The 14,357-nt window shown below is 42.9% G+C and overlaps 1 protein-coding gene across 2 annotated transcripts in view; it reads right to left on the reverse strand.

The window, feature by feature from the left end:
• The window catches only part of LOC124178186 (protein sickie), a 176,616-nt gene that overhangs the window by 113,365 nt on the left and 48,894 nt on the right, over nucleotides 1-14,357 (reverse strand). Inside the window, exons 1-3 of one of the 2 annotated variants that reach the window (XM_046561406.1) lie at nucleotides 9,982-10,744; nucleotides 3,513-3,630; nucleotides 2,584-2,636 (exon numbers count right to left, since the gene is read on the reverse strand). In XM_046561406.1, the coding sequence (XP_046417362.1) occupies nucleotides 2,584-2,636; nucleotides 3,513-3,630; nucleotides 9,982-10,065 (255 nt within the window). In that variant the 5' untranslated portion in view covers nucleotides 10,066-10,744. Of the gene's footprint in view, nucleotides 1-2,583; nucleotides 2,637-3,512; nucleotides 3,631-9,981; nucleotides 10,745-14,357 lie in introns of those variants that run through there. The other variant, XM_046561407.1, reaches the window with a different exon arrangement.

The following is a 14,357-nucleotide window of genomic DNA, read 5'->3' on the forward strand; positions in this document are numbered from 1 at the left end:
TCAGCAAAAGAGTACCTAAGGTGGGTCTCGCATTTTGCACGCGTGAAGTTTAATTATAGGAAACGTTGTACAACGTGGCGCCCTTGCGGGTAAAAATTCGCAAAGTAAATGTAAATCAAGTGAGGTTGTAGCCGGGGCCGTGGTTCCTAATTCATGCATGCAAACCCTATACCGACCATCTTTTTTCATCGGGGCAAACAAAACAAAGCGAAACGGCGACTTAAAAGGGCGTGTACCAGTGATCTCGAGATTCGCAGTGCGTGCGTGTCTGCCACGGCTGATCGGTAGACCTGTAAGTACTTCCTAACATTTGACTGGGTATTATAAAGTTACAACACAGCCGACTTGCAGCCAGCAGCGTCACGCGGCGGGTTAAATCGGCGGAATACGCGGCTGATGGTAGTAAAATTTTAGACAGTTTAATTACCAGACACGACGAGACGCTATTTCTTATGCTAATCAGCCTGGTAGCCGTGTAACTGTGTTGAAGCTTGTTAGCGCTTTATTTTACGGAGACTTGTTTTTCTAAAATTTCAACGCCCGCAATACCGACATCGTAAATCATCGTTTTATGCTCCTGCGGAGGCTTGTAGTCAGGACCTCGGGTCGAGTTTGAGAATTCAATTCTACATCACGCTCACCCTGTCTTACCTTCAAATGACACATTTTCATTCCTCTCTTTCGTCGCTCAATTATTGACCATGAAAGTTATATCAACAATCAAATCGCGACTGATAATATTTAGTAAATTGAGTATGCGTAAATTATTACGTTGACAATTGTCAGTTAAATACAATTCTACGTAAAAATCATTTTGGTTATGACTTCGAAATTTCTCTCGGATTCTTCAGACCGGATACGCAAAACGCCACGTGACACCGAGCCGGTGTACATTAATCGCCTTCCACACTGTACATATTTCCAGATCCTACTGTTACTGGTCCGAGCCGCAGGCCGGAAGCTTCGAAGAACGGTTTTCCTACGTATGAGGTAATACGAGGTGATTACAGCTCATTAACGGAAGCAGAAAGTAATCACGGTAATGAGGCGTCGTCGCCCGTCTCTCGCGAGATAGATACTTCCGCCGGTTGGAATCTGTCCAGAAAATATTCGCTTGCCCCCGTTTACTTTCGTCGTTGCCGTGTAACCAGCGAACCGGTGACAAATATTATTTATACACAACGGTCAGCAGCGGCTGTGAAAATCTCTCTTAATTGGAAAAAAATTTACTCGAAAACTAAGTAGTTGATGAAAGACTGAAACCGTGGTTGAGGATCGATCGGATCTCAGTACGAAGCGGTCTACGATCACTTTGATTGCGAGGACAGAACTTTTTTCTCTAAATATATTGTACCGCAATCAATAATTACCCATACAAATTTCGAACATGTAGAAGCGTCTCACACAATTCCATGCGAAAGTGAAATTATAAAAACACGGAAAAACGGACTTTAATAAGTATCAGCATCATCCTTGTTGACAAGGTAGCAAATGTTCCCGCAGTCTTGCCGCCTATATTTGTGAGATATTACGAAAAGAAAATATGTATATCGGGTTGGTATCCTCTGAAAAAGAGTGTGTGTGAAATAACGACTCGAGGATCGCACCGTATCAAGCGTGGTTCAGCCCAGTGACACAGAAACCTGGGTAGTAAGATGACTGTTTAAAAGATTCATAGTATACGTATGTTTAGGTCTCCGTACGAGCATGTCCGCATATATTTATAGCCGCGTGGGTGCGCGATAGGATTTTCATCTCTCGCTCTCCCTTCTTAGTCGTCAATGTTTACAGCGGTACTCGACACTCGGTGCGAACCGTTTACTGCACCCGAGGTAGTTATTTAAAAATAGAAAAAAAAAGATGGCGCTTATATGGATATTTCGGTTAAGGCACGCGCCGCACAGCTGCGCGCCGAAGACCCCATAGATCACCGGTCGGACCCCCATGGATCGACTAGAAACGCAAACACGTGTAGGTACTTCTCGGTTCCTTTGTACTTTGTACTCCTGGTTCACCTCGGGGACCGGGCATCCCGTCCCGTCCACCTACGTGACAGTCTAACCGTATCCCGAAGGAACCCTGAGTCGGGGGCGATGCGTCTACGCGTCTTCGATGCTCACGATGACTCAAGATTCACCCAGCAAACGCCCACCGGTTTTAAGACTTTTCCGAGACCGTAGGTGGAGCCGATATCTTCATTTTAAACGGGATCAGAGCCCGGTTCTCTAATCGTCTTCGGTCTTCCGGTCCGTTTCTCCTCCCCCGCATATTGATTCTAATCTCAAGATGCACTTAAAATAAAGTTGCGGCTCTTGTCCCGCGGTCGGCATCGCTCGTCAAAAAAGACCCGTGAGTTCAATTTAATGCACGCCTAAAGTAAATAAAAAATTTCACCATCTAATTATCTTAGATATTTTTTTTTTGTGATTTTTTTTTTACACTGAAAAATTCTCTACGGTAGAATTATTCCACATTCAGACAATGATATATCTTCCGATATAGCGTTAAAACCTCGCCGAAAAAAATTGTACGGATATATTATACATATAATAAAGATTGTAGAAGAGGAAACGTTCTACTCACCATTTGTTGCGTATTTCTCGGCTTTCGATTGACGTCAATTACTTTCTGATTGGCTGAAACAATGAGTTGATTATTAATCAATACGTAATTAATTGGCCAGTGACCTATATAGGTATATTAATTTGAAATAGCGACAAACGGTACACGACAATCAAATCGAGACAACATTCTGCTTGGCGGCATATACTTATTATCCTACGCAAACAAATACACGCGGAATTGCCTGTGCATGTACGGCTCTATGATTGTAACGTACGTTGGTGCATACGCACATATCGTAACGCCTGGCATATGGCGTACGAGTTAGCACGTGAGCCACACGTCTCATAAACTCTAACTGTCGGTTACCATTTAAGTGTTTCATGCACAGTTACTTCCTAATTTAGTTGAAAGAATATACCAAAACCCTCATCGCCACGTTAAAACGGAACAATAAATTATTCGGGACGCGAGTGCGGGGCTGACAGGCTTAGAAAGTGCTTAGAAATTCTTAGAAACGCGTATGGCAAACCTCTCATTGCTTTCAATTGCCAGACTACGCCTATCTAAATCCGAATGAAAAAAGTTTTGCAATCACATTCGATGAGCTTTTTGGAAATTTTCCACACCCTCCGGGTGTTGTAGGAATGATCGATTTCACACGAAGATCGTCAAATGGAGAAGAGTCGAAGCCGTTTGCTTGACGCATCACCGACTGGTAGCACGTGTCAAAGCCGGCTGTTTAAATTCGCATTAAATTGATTAATTCCGGCACGATGTACTGTCTGGAAACACGATGTAATCCATTCGCGCCTCGGGCAAGACTAGATCTAGTTTCGCTGGCTGATACAACGCGTTTGGGATCCTCCGCGGAGGTTCTCTAACAATGAGCCACCTGCTGCTCTCGCCTGACAATCCTTCGAGAGGTCCAGCGATATTAATGTACTTACTGACAGCCTCGACGAGGTCGGCAAGCAAAACCCCGTCACAGAGGTCGGCCTGGAGGTCCGCAACCCTTCGACGAGAACCGCCTCGCTCCAGGTAATGATTCGCCCAGTCTGTGTATATCTGAAATAAGAAAATTGGAGAGGTTCATTAGCGCATGTAACGTATAACTGCAACGTATATGCATGTGTAAATATACAATATACATATACGTATGTATATAGGGTAGAGAGAAGCGGATAAAGCCATCGAGTGTTTCGGAGAAACGAAACGGCCGTGCTCTCTTACTTCCTCCCTCTCTACCATCGCCTCTGTCCGGTCCTCCTAAGTATTCTGGGTTCAGTAAGTCCGTTGAATCTAGATCGTTTTCGGTTACTAAGAAGGCTGATGATAACGGACCTCTGCAGAGAGTCGTTCACGGTAACCCGACGCGTGTACGGATAAAGTGGCGGAATTTTGTCACGCGAGGAAGAAAAAACGGACCTCAGCTTCGAACAACGAGATTTTTCTTTAATGGATCAGGCTCTTATGTTTCAAGCTGTATTTCACGATATATTGATAGCGTGAGTGACTCGTTTCTTCTTTTTGTTGTTTTTCAATATTCAATTCGACACTCTCGAACGCGATGAATTTTGAATGACAATAACGCGGTAAAAAGATGTACACTGTTTCAACGAGAGTATAAGCGTGAATACCGTGGAAGAAGAAACAAAACATTCCTGTATCCCATAATTCAGCTGAGCGTTACAGCGCACAGAAAAATTACTGCATGCATACGAATCTCTTAACCGCATTGAGAACAATCGTGCTTAAAGAATAAACAGAGATTCATATTTCACGGTATGCCAAAGTGATCGGAGAGAGTAGCATCGGAGTTGACGAATGACTCGCAGATTAATCTCAATCTGTAGGAGCTACAATCAAGATCAGAAAATAAACATCTGGCGTTACCGTGCAAAGATCAATCGTCTAAGTAAGCACGCATGCTCCTAATTGTAAACTTTAGTGGCCTACAACCAGGGCATTGTAACGGTCAGTGAATAGGATCACGTGTTTATGGAGCTGTAGAACCGTTGACTTGATTAATATTTTTATTCACCCGCCGCTGTGGCGGAGGTCGAGAAGTTGCGGTAGCCGCTGAGATTGGCAGTAAATATGTAGCATGCAAACTGCAACTCGTTTTGCAGTTACCTGCGAACAATCGCGTGCGTAATTGACGTTCTGGGTGTGAGCTGTACAGCGGCGGTGTGCGAACCTCACGCGTCCCGATTCGTAACTTATCTGAACTGCCTCGTTGCCTCTGTAAGAACTCGAACCACATCAACGACACGATACCACCACTATCTCGGATCGTAATGGCGAATCGATTTTGTAACGAGCCGACGTTCGTAAACTCGTAAAATTTGTCGTCTGGTGTAGATTTCTAAAAAACTCAATCAAAGCGTGAAGCGAATGATCAACGACTCTGTAATGAAATTTGAGGAAACAAGAAAGAGAAAGGCGACATTTTTCACACAACAGGATGCCGACAATTATGCTCATATAAAATTCTCTGACTTTTACCGTCAAAAAATTCACAATTCCCTGACTTTTTCTAACGAAACTTGCGTGATGTTGGGTAGCTTTTATAACCAAAAGCTCCTGAATTTGTGCACCTTGATTATATAATTTTGGATCTAAAAAACACGTGGTATTACTTCGTTTCACACAAATGATTAGAAATTCAACAATACCATTTCCGAAAGTTAACTTATCGTTAACTGAATTTACGAAGTATAGCTGAAGTTTAAAGACGATTTGTGAAGAAAGTATGTTTTTTCCGTGTATGGTCCATCATAATTCCATGACTTTTCCGTGATTTTTCAACTGAATTTTTCTGATAGACGAAATTCCCTGACTATTCCCGATTTTCCCGGTCTGTCACCACTCTGGAAAAATCAAACGCGGGGTCGTAAACCTTCGCATCGTTACGTTCTTACAGACGCAAGTGTCGATGACTCGCGAACTTTTAGAGAATTAGAAACATCTGACTTTTCGTCAACATTATGTTCTCGTCAGCGAAATACGGTAGACTTACGTTTCAACAAAACAGACTACATCACATCGATTCGCTCCATTGCTTATATTTTCTCAATCCGATCACGGCAGAGAAGTGTAAAGAGAAAAATGAGAATACCGAGAGCTGATCGTGCATACAAAATTAAAAATTCCCAGCACGATTTCATTTTTTCCTAATTGTAGAGCGTGATACGTAATGATCACCTGTGCAGTTCATGATACGGTGCACCTTGATACTGAATTTACGGGTGCAGATACCAGCTGCGATCGAGGTTACGAATTCCGGTAGCTGCAGTCACGTTATAACGGCCCAACGAGTCAAGACTAAAGAATTGGAAGCTAGTTGATCAGCAATGAAATCAAAGATAGCACCAATGAACTGGATTATATTGCCCGTGCGTAAGAGACTAGACCCGTCAAGCTGCTCGGCAATTGTCATATACTAATTGGATCCATTTCACATAACTTATGTAGCCAATGTTCGTCGAGCAACCCTAAGGAACAATTTGGTGCAAGTTTTACGTAAATCGGTCGATTGGTTCTCGTCTTTATCGGTAACAAAGAGACAAAGGATTTTATACATTAGTATAGACTAGACATCACATCGGTTTTATGTTGAAATTAGACGAGAAATAACAGTGTGGATCAACGGCAGCTGCCACAGAATGTCGTTATTCCAGTGCCCATTGTACGACCTCATACTCCAGTCGATAACTACATCTGGATAAAAAGAAAAAGAAGAAGCCCGGGTTAAAATTCATCGCACAAGCATTGGGTTGGATTCTGTTATTTTTCCTTCATCGTAGCTCGCAGAGGAATCACGAAGTCGCGATAACTCATTCTCGCAGGCACTGGTACAAGTCTATAAGATGATTATGAAAAAATCAAAGAAAAACAAAATCACCTCGGTGAGTAAACGATGTCGTCCGTCGAACGAGGCTAGCTCGCGTCTGAAGTGAATGAATCGAAACGAAGGGAATTGACGAGCGTGTCCAACCCTTGAAAACGCACAAAACGTACCAACCACAATGCATCTCTTCAACCCCCTCGTGGTGAATGTGGCACGCCGTATACTTAGTCACCGAGTTGCACGCGCATTGCTGCAGTTATAGGTACGACAATAATCCATCGCGAGTATTGAATTGGTGTGCGTAGGCGTGACGAGATTTGTATGTGTAACGGGCTTTTATAATTCATCTTTACTTACTGGATGTATCCTACGCAAGCAATAAATACATCGGTATGAGCGTCGCGTAGCATTAAGTTCGATGTAATCAAGTCGACCCGACGTTGTCTATTGTGTTCCATCACTAGACCGAGTGACAAAATAATACTGTCGTATACGTACAGATACGCAATATAACTACGATGACGATGATAATAATGATGATAGTAACGACGGAAAAGATGACGATCACGAATCTCCTCCGGACCGTCGGTGGTAACAATGAAACCTACGCCCGGTTATAATGTACAGGTATAAAGTGCACATTATACCGTGTATTGTTCGATGCGCGTACACGCGATGTTACGCCTTGTATGTACATGTGTGAGCCTCTGACGTTGGTTGGCCGATCTATAGATACGCCTGTATAATGCGCGAGAGACGTAAAGGTCCTGCGCCAAAACAGAAGGCGTATAAAGTATGCATGGGCAGTGTGTATTGCTTGCGTCGAGTGCATCAGCACTCTTGGATTCGTAGTGTTTATTGTGCTGGGAGAGAGCCAATGTTTTTGCGACGGGCGGGAAGAGAGCTAAAGAGAGAAAGAGAGAGAGAGATAGAGAGAGAGAGAGAGAGAGAGAGAGAGAAAAGGGGAAGATGAAATGAGATGAGGTGAAATACGCGCAGATGAGAGAAGAGGAGAGTGTCACAGAGTGGGAAAAAGCCAGAGAGCAAGAGAGAGGGAGAGAGGGAGAAGGAGAGGGAGAGGGTATTCTAAAATGGAGTGAAGCGAGAGAGAAAAGAGGAAGAGAGGAAGAGAGGACGGGGGGTTAGTCACCGGCGTACACACCACGGCGGACCTATTTTTGAGCCGTCCAAAGAGAAAACCAAGATCACTTCCTTCATAATTTCGGGTCACTCCTAATCTCTATTATTCCAAGCGCAGGCAGTGCGTCCTGCATCGCCACTGTAAATACCAAAATACCGATAACTCTGGCGGCATCTTTTACTCCGGATTTACTGCCTCATACAACTCAAAGAGACCTGAATGCCTCCAGAAGCTATCGAACACTGCGTCAACTTGAGATGCATATCTGATACCTGTCGACGAGTTGACTTTTCCGTTCTTCGTTATGATCTCGTATTGTGTTTTCTAACGTCAACCGCCAGGGAACAAACTGTTCCCTCAAGTCTTTGGCAGAGCTCGTGACAAAAGAACGAATATGCTGAATGTATACTCCTTGATCGCTTATGATCTAAAGAAGATACAAGAATTTTCCGTAAAGGCATGAGCTTGCGAGGGATTCTTTTCCTCTGATTGGAATGATCGAAATTCGGTCAAGAAGGTATAACAACAACCGTCCACACCGGATTGAGGTTAAAGGTGTAAAAATTTGAGTTATGGGACGATGTTACTCGTTTGTAATGGCTCCAAAATTACGACCAGATACGGTACAGTTGGTAGCGCGATCGGCATGCACACAGTGGCTATTACTGGCACACTGACATGTTTCAACACTTCTCGTGATTTTAAATATAAAATTTAGACTCTCCGGAAATTCCGACGTTCGTCATTCCTGAAGAAACCAGTAAACGACCAATCACCGATTCTGTGTAAAAACACAAGGGGAAGTTTGGTTTAAACTGATTGTGATGAAAATTGAGTCAGCGGCTTACGACGAATTCTTGGTTTTGTATACATGTACTATAATACGCTGTTGTCCCGCATGAGAATAATTTTAAAACAATTCACGAGATAAAGGGAACGAACTATGGATAGGAGAATTTCACACCCAACAACGAGTGGATCTTGATTCCAGGCTCGTCACACGGCCGATTCTCAAGTTACCGAGCGTTGCTTTGAGCACAGGATGAGGGTCTCGCAAATCCTCGAACAACCACTCGAGTTCTCTAACCTGCCCTTTCCACCCGGCACGTTAACCGTAGGTGTTAATAAAGCGGTGCAGAGCCGACGACGCAGACTGAACAACGCTTATTGCAACCTAACCCGACGCTGTAATGTCGTAGATTTCGCGTAGGTGTGCACAACGGACGAATCTTCGTTGTGCTCATCCGCACGTCTGTCTTTCCGATGGTTAATTAGACGTGCGCTGTTCTGCGCTTGCTGCACAATTTCTGCGCTTTAGGCGCATCCATCGCCACAAAGATGATTAGGGTCAGCGGGGATTTGTGTGGTAAATGAACTCCACACGTTCCACTTTAATTTGAGAATTTTTTTGCTAAAGAAAAACTTTGAAGAAGCATAACACAGAGACATCCGAAACAATGGAACGTGCAATTGTGGCACGAAAAAGGCTGACTGGTCACTAGCCGTGCTCTTTGCACAACATCACCCTTATCTACTTCAGCAGTAACCGAATAGCCATTCCAAATATATAAACGCCTCTGAGATGTTTCGATAAAAGAGTCAACACTCATCCCTCTATTTGCCTTGATCAACATGTTTTTTCAGAATTCAACGATCCAAAGTTCATGTTGATGGAAGTATGTATAGACCATGCAGAAGGCAGATGGTGGAGTGAGTTACATGAACAATGGGTTTTGTCTGCTAGTCAAACCGTGCTGACAACTTTATAGTGGAAGGTGCAAGTTAGGTGGATGTAAATCGACTCTCGAAATGAGCGTCACCTCCTTTTCTAACGATATTCCAGTATATGTATATTTACGTATATTGTAACGCGCGTTAAAAATGCCACGTTAAAGCCGCGCGTTACCACATATAAAGCGAAAAGAACGTTGAATTTTTGCAATAATTCATGGATCTGAGCTTCCAGCCTTTGTTCATTGAACATGTGAGAGGTGCATTCGTTAAAAATGAAACTACTTCCATCCCTCAATGGTGTAGTGAGGAGGGATCAATCATGTCACTGCTGAAAGGATCCTAATACCGAACTTTCAGTATCTTTCGAACGCTCAGTCCCTCAGATTTTTAAAATCTCTGATGAAGAATGCGCAAATTGAAATTAATGTGTGTCAAATAAAAATCATCTTGACGTAAAAGTTGCAAATTCTCTCGGTTCACATTAATTTATAGTCAGTACTTCAAACGTAGTTGCTGCAAAAGCAGTTAAAAAAAAACTTCTACACTATTCTTGGCCCTATCAATATACCCAAGTATAGTATTTGGTACGAGTAATTTCCCAGCGAAGCTAACGAGTGACTGGGTTGAAAGTTCTGGGGTTAGTGCAGAGGACACGAGGGTCTCATGTCGAGAGGATAGGAGGGTGAAATACCTGTACAATGTTTCGGGTAGTAGGGTCGATCTTGACGTCGTCGGTTGAGCCTTGTACGGACCTTGGAGCTCTGATGCAAGCCATAATCCCGGACTTTGGTGCTTCACCGAGGCTTTGCCAGGCCGCGTTCGGCGGACAGTAGCGTATGAGTACGGATATGTCCGTTGGTATGTATATGAGAGAGTGCCGCGGTGTCCTCCCGTGCAATAAAGATAAGGCTTAAGGAGTTTAAAGAGCTTAAAGGTTGAAAGGTTGAGAGGTTTAAAGGCGCTAAGGTATGCGTGTCCGAAGTGGGCATTCGCCTCGTCCCGCACCGGCTCTATATATTTCTACGTCACTTACAAACCGCACTCAATGTCCACCTAATGATTCCGACGAACCTTTCTAAGGACACCTAAAAAGCACCGGCAATCACTACGGTGTTGCACCGATATCCTTCTTCCGTCAGCCGCTCTTCTCCGGTATTTATGATCTCGACCCGTCTAGACTCAATCTAGACGACGGATCAACTGTGACATCCACAACGACACGGCTCGAACTTAATCGAACTCAACTATCCTGGGTGCACCACGTGACCGGAGGAAGGGAGAGTAACGGCACCATCAAACCCTTCGATTCCTAAAGCGTGAATTCTGAAATATTCGTCGAGCTTCGCTGTCGTTCTTGAATAGAATCACCCTTTTTATTATGTAACACGACAAAATTATCCTCAAGGATGTTCACCTTGAGTTATTGGCACTGTGTGATAGAATTTGACTTGTAAAAATAGTAATACCCCGTAATTATATATTTCTAAAGAAATTTTTCTACTCATATATTATTTTTAACAAATTTTTCGGTTACACGAGTTCAAATTTTTTAGTGCAAGACTTTCACCGATAAGTTTAACAATCGACAATAATATTAGACAACTATACATGTAGCACCAAATTTCATAACTTTTTACGAATCTTCGAAGTGTTTAAGAAGGTTTCAGTAGCGTTTCGGGCCTCCCTGATCGGCGCGCACATTTTCAAAGGCAAACCGCGACGAGCGGAACGTGCGTCTCGACGGTGCGGCGTACTAGACGTGACTGAATCCACTGCGACGCCCGGCGTCGACATGCGCCAGTGTGTGCAGATGCCTCAGACAGTCAAAATATTGACCTCAAATAATAGCCGTAGTGCAGAGAACAGGAAGGACGATTATTTTACACCGATGTACCTGTGCGCCGTTGAATCAAGTTATCTGCAAGTCCGTCGTTTGTAATATTCGTTTCTTTTTAATGCATATGCAATCAAATTTCCTAACTTGTGGTTTTAACGCTTTGTTGAAGTTACGGTTGTTCTTCTGGATATTCAGAATACGCTCTAGTGATATCGAAATTTAAATCATCGTTGCATTTTAAATACTTTTCGTTGTGTACCAATGTCCTTTCGAAAAACAAATGCGAGTAAAATTTGCTCGTCATTTTTCAAAATCGGAAATATGAGACCAACGAAATTACTTTTCAAATACCACGATTTGTGAACTCAAAGCTCTGAGGTCACTAACACATATGACACGTTATGGCCACTGAACGTTATATTTTATCATGAATTGCCAGCTTAAAAATTGAGGAGCACTGATGCACACAAGTCGTTGGGATTATTTGTATTTACAAAAAATAAAAATAAAAATAAGGTAATTTATTAGACAACAAACTCGTACCGCGGTTTAGACGAGGTAAAATACTGTGGTCTAATAAGAAACGAGGTTGTCAAACACGGGGCAAATAACTAAAGTTTGAAGAAAAAAGTTAGAAAAAGGCAAAAGTTCGACGCGAAATATATCAGCCGAACGTAAAAGTGACCTGCCAGTAAAGTTCGTGAGTTGGTTAAGAAATAATAACGTCCATCCGCACCGCGTGTCCCGGTCCTGGCGTAGCCGAACAGGCCGTATTTTGGACAATACCATTCCATCCGCTGAACGAAAATAACATCTGAGAGAAACGAACAGATGATTGGGTGATTAGAGATTAGGGTTAGAGCAGCCTGTAGCCTCGCCGCGGTAACTTTCATAAGATTACCGGAATAGACGCGTTACTTTAGTCAGCTACCGCACCGCTAACTTTCAGCCTTCCTTCTAGGCTTCTTCTGCGGCTAACTAACAACTCGGGAAATAAAACAAATTAACGGATTACCAACAGCCATTGGCCGAAGCTTTACCGCGGCTATAAATTAATTAGTAAATAATTGCCTCCTCTGCATCGCTCCGCGTCTGATCGTTTCTCGTGCAGGATCTCGATCCCTCGGTATCTTCCTCGATGTATTTGCTGTACTGCACATTCATTCATCCAAACCTCATGAAGTGCAAAGTTCGCTATTCTTTGTTGTATCAACGTGGTCGAAAGTCGCATTATCATTCGAATCATGCGCCAAGTACTTTATTACGATTCAGAACAGTCCCGCGGGCGACTGAAGAGCCTCGGTAATTGTCATAACCTAACGTCGCGAACTCATGATGCCGTTCTTCTTTGGTAGCCACAAGTCAAAATTTTCGTTCACAAATGAGCCGAAAAATTTATTTGCACATTTTTTTGTTCCACTTGTTACGAAAGACTGCAGTTTCCGTTCGGTTCATTCAACTCAAAAATTAACTTTTTTAGGAAGCATCATCGCGAAAATTTTGCGTACACATAATGTGAAACCTCAACAGAAGTGTCAGTTATTTTTACGATTTTTTTGACAATTTCAACGTGAATAATACATATAACAATGTAGCTTTTGACAAGGCTTTTTGCATACACCCTCTGTCATATTTTACGGAAAATTCTGTCATGCTATGTAAAATGTAAAATTTTTTGAACAAATTAAACTTAGCACAGTGATAATTTGAGGTGAAATTTATATTTACACGATGTACAAAAAACTTATTCAAAGATAAAAGGTCATTTCCCCCTTAACTCGTAAAGAAATAAAGTATAACAGAGATTGACGAGCAGACGAAACTAGAAAAACGAGGGACCCAGTCTCCGGGTTATAAGCAGAGCGCAATCGTGATTCGTGGGTGATCCCCGACCCACGTGTGGACATGTAAGCATATATACATACATGTATACAAAGATGCCTATGTATAGCTCCATCGGAGGATTTGTAATTCAAGGGTAAAAGAGAGGCAAAAGAAAAAAAAAACGTGAATCAAAAACACAAACAGAAGCCAAGTTGTAACGATCGCGCGTGTTGAGGGACAGAATTATTACAAATTCTAGATGACGTCTAATTATTGTCGCCGTCGTCCCCCTTCAACTGAAATCCTCGAGTTAAAGTCCCGGCGCGAGATCTTAAATCTCCCGCTTAAAAACAAAAGAAGGGCGAACGATGGGGCGACGGGGACGGGGAAACGCGCGGGTAAAAAAGCTCCGCACGAGCACGTGGCGCTTCCGACGCAAAAAAGCGAGGGACTACGGACAAGGCGGGCCTGCTCAGGGACATGGAAAGGAGAGACGGACGAATGGAGAGGAGCGAAAGCTCGTGCAGCAGGATAGCCCGCTGAAGGGGGGGGGAGAAAAGGCTAAGTAGTAACAGAGGCCACATGTTCGCCTTCCATCCACCGCGAATGCAGGGGATCGCTGCCTCCCGTATGAACGTTATAAACGTACGTACCTACTACACGTGCAGCGTGGATCACGCCGCGAGTGCTGGATAAAGAGGGATTGATATGAAACGGGGTTAAAAACGGGGCGAGGAAACACGTAGAAACGAGATGGAGTTGATAGTAGAGCAGAAGATGGGGGGGCGAAACGCGGTGGGATAGTAGTAAAACCAAAAAAAAAAAAAATAGGAAAAAAACAAAGAAAATCCTCTTTCAGCTGGACGAGTGCCCATTTCCTATATACACTTTACACACACCAATTACGCCTCCGTGAGTACACGTATGTCGTTGAAAAGTTTGCACATCGCGGCCATAAGGTATTCGCTTCTCTGTGTGTGTACTTCGTGCGTATATTTGCGTGCATGTAATACGAATACTGCAATCAGTAATCGTGTGCTGAGCGAAAACACGTGTTGAACAATTTTCAAATCTGCGTTACCTCGCGCTAGTTTTATTTTCTCGTTTGTTAAAATTCTCGTACACGTGAAGTAGGACAATTGAAAAATAAGATTCTAAGCAATTCCAAATATACTTTTTTAAACACCCTTCATTGTAAAGGAATACGAGAAAATAATAATTTTCCATCGATACCTCGCAATATCTCGCAATGTTACAAAGAAAACTTTAATTAAACGCGTGTCTATTTACGTTTATACCCAGACACGATTATACAAGCATCAACCGTGATGAAATGGAAGATATTTTTTTATTTCACGACATATAGTTATAAAAAGTCTCGGCAAGACTTTATTGACAGTTATAAG

This window comes from Neodiprion fabricii, chromosome 3, assembly GCF_021155785.1.
Source record: "Neodiprion fabricii isolate iyNeoFabr1 chromosome 3, iyNeoFabr1.1, whole genome shotgun sequence".
In the NCBI taxonomy this organism is placed as follows: Eukaryota; Metazoa; Arthropoda; class Insecta; order Hymenoptera; family Diprionidae; genus Neodiprion; species Neodiprion fabricii.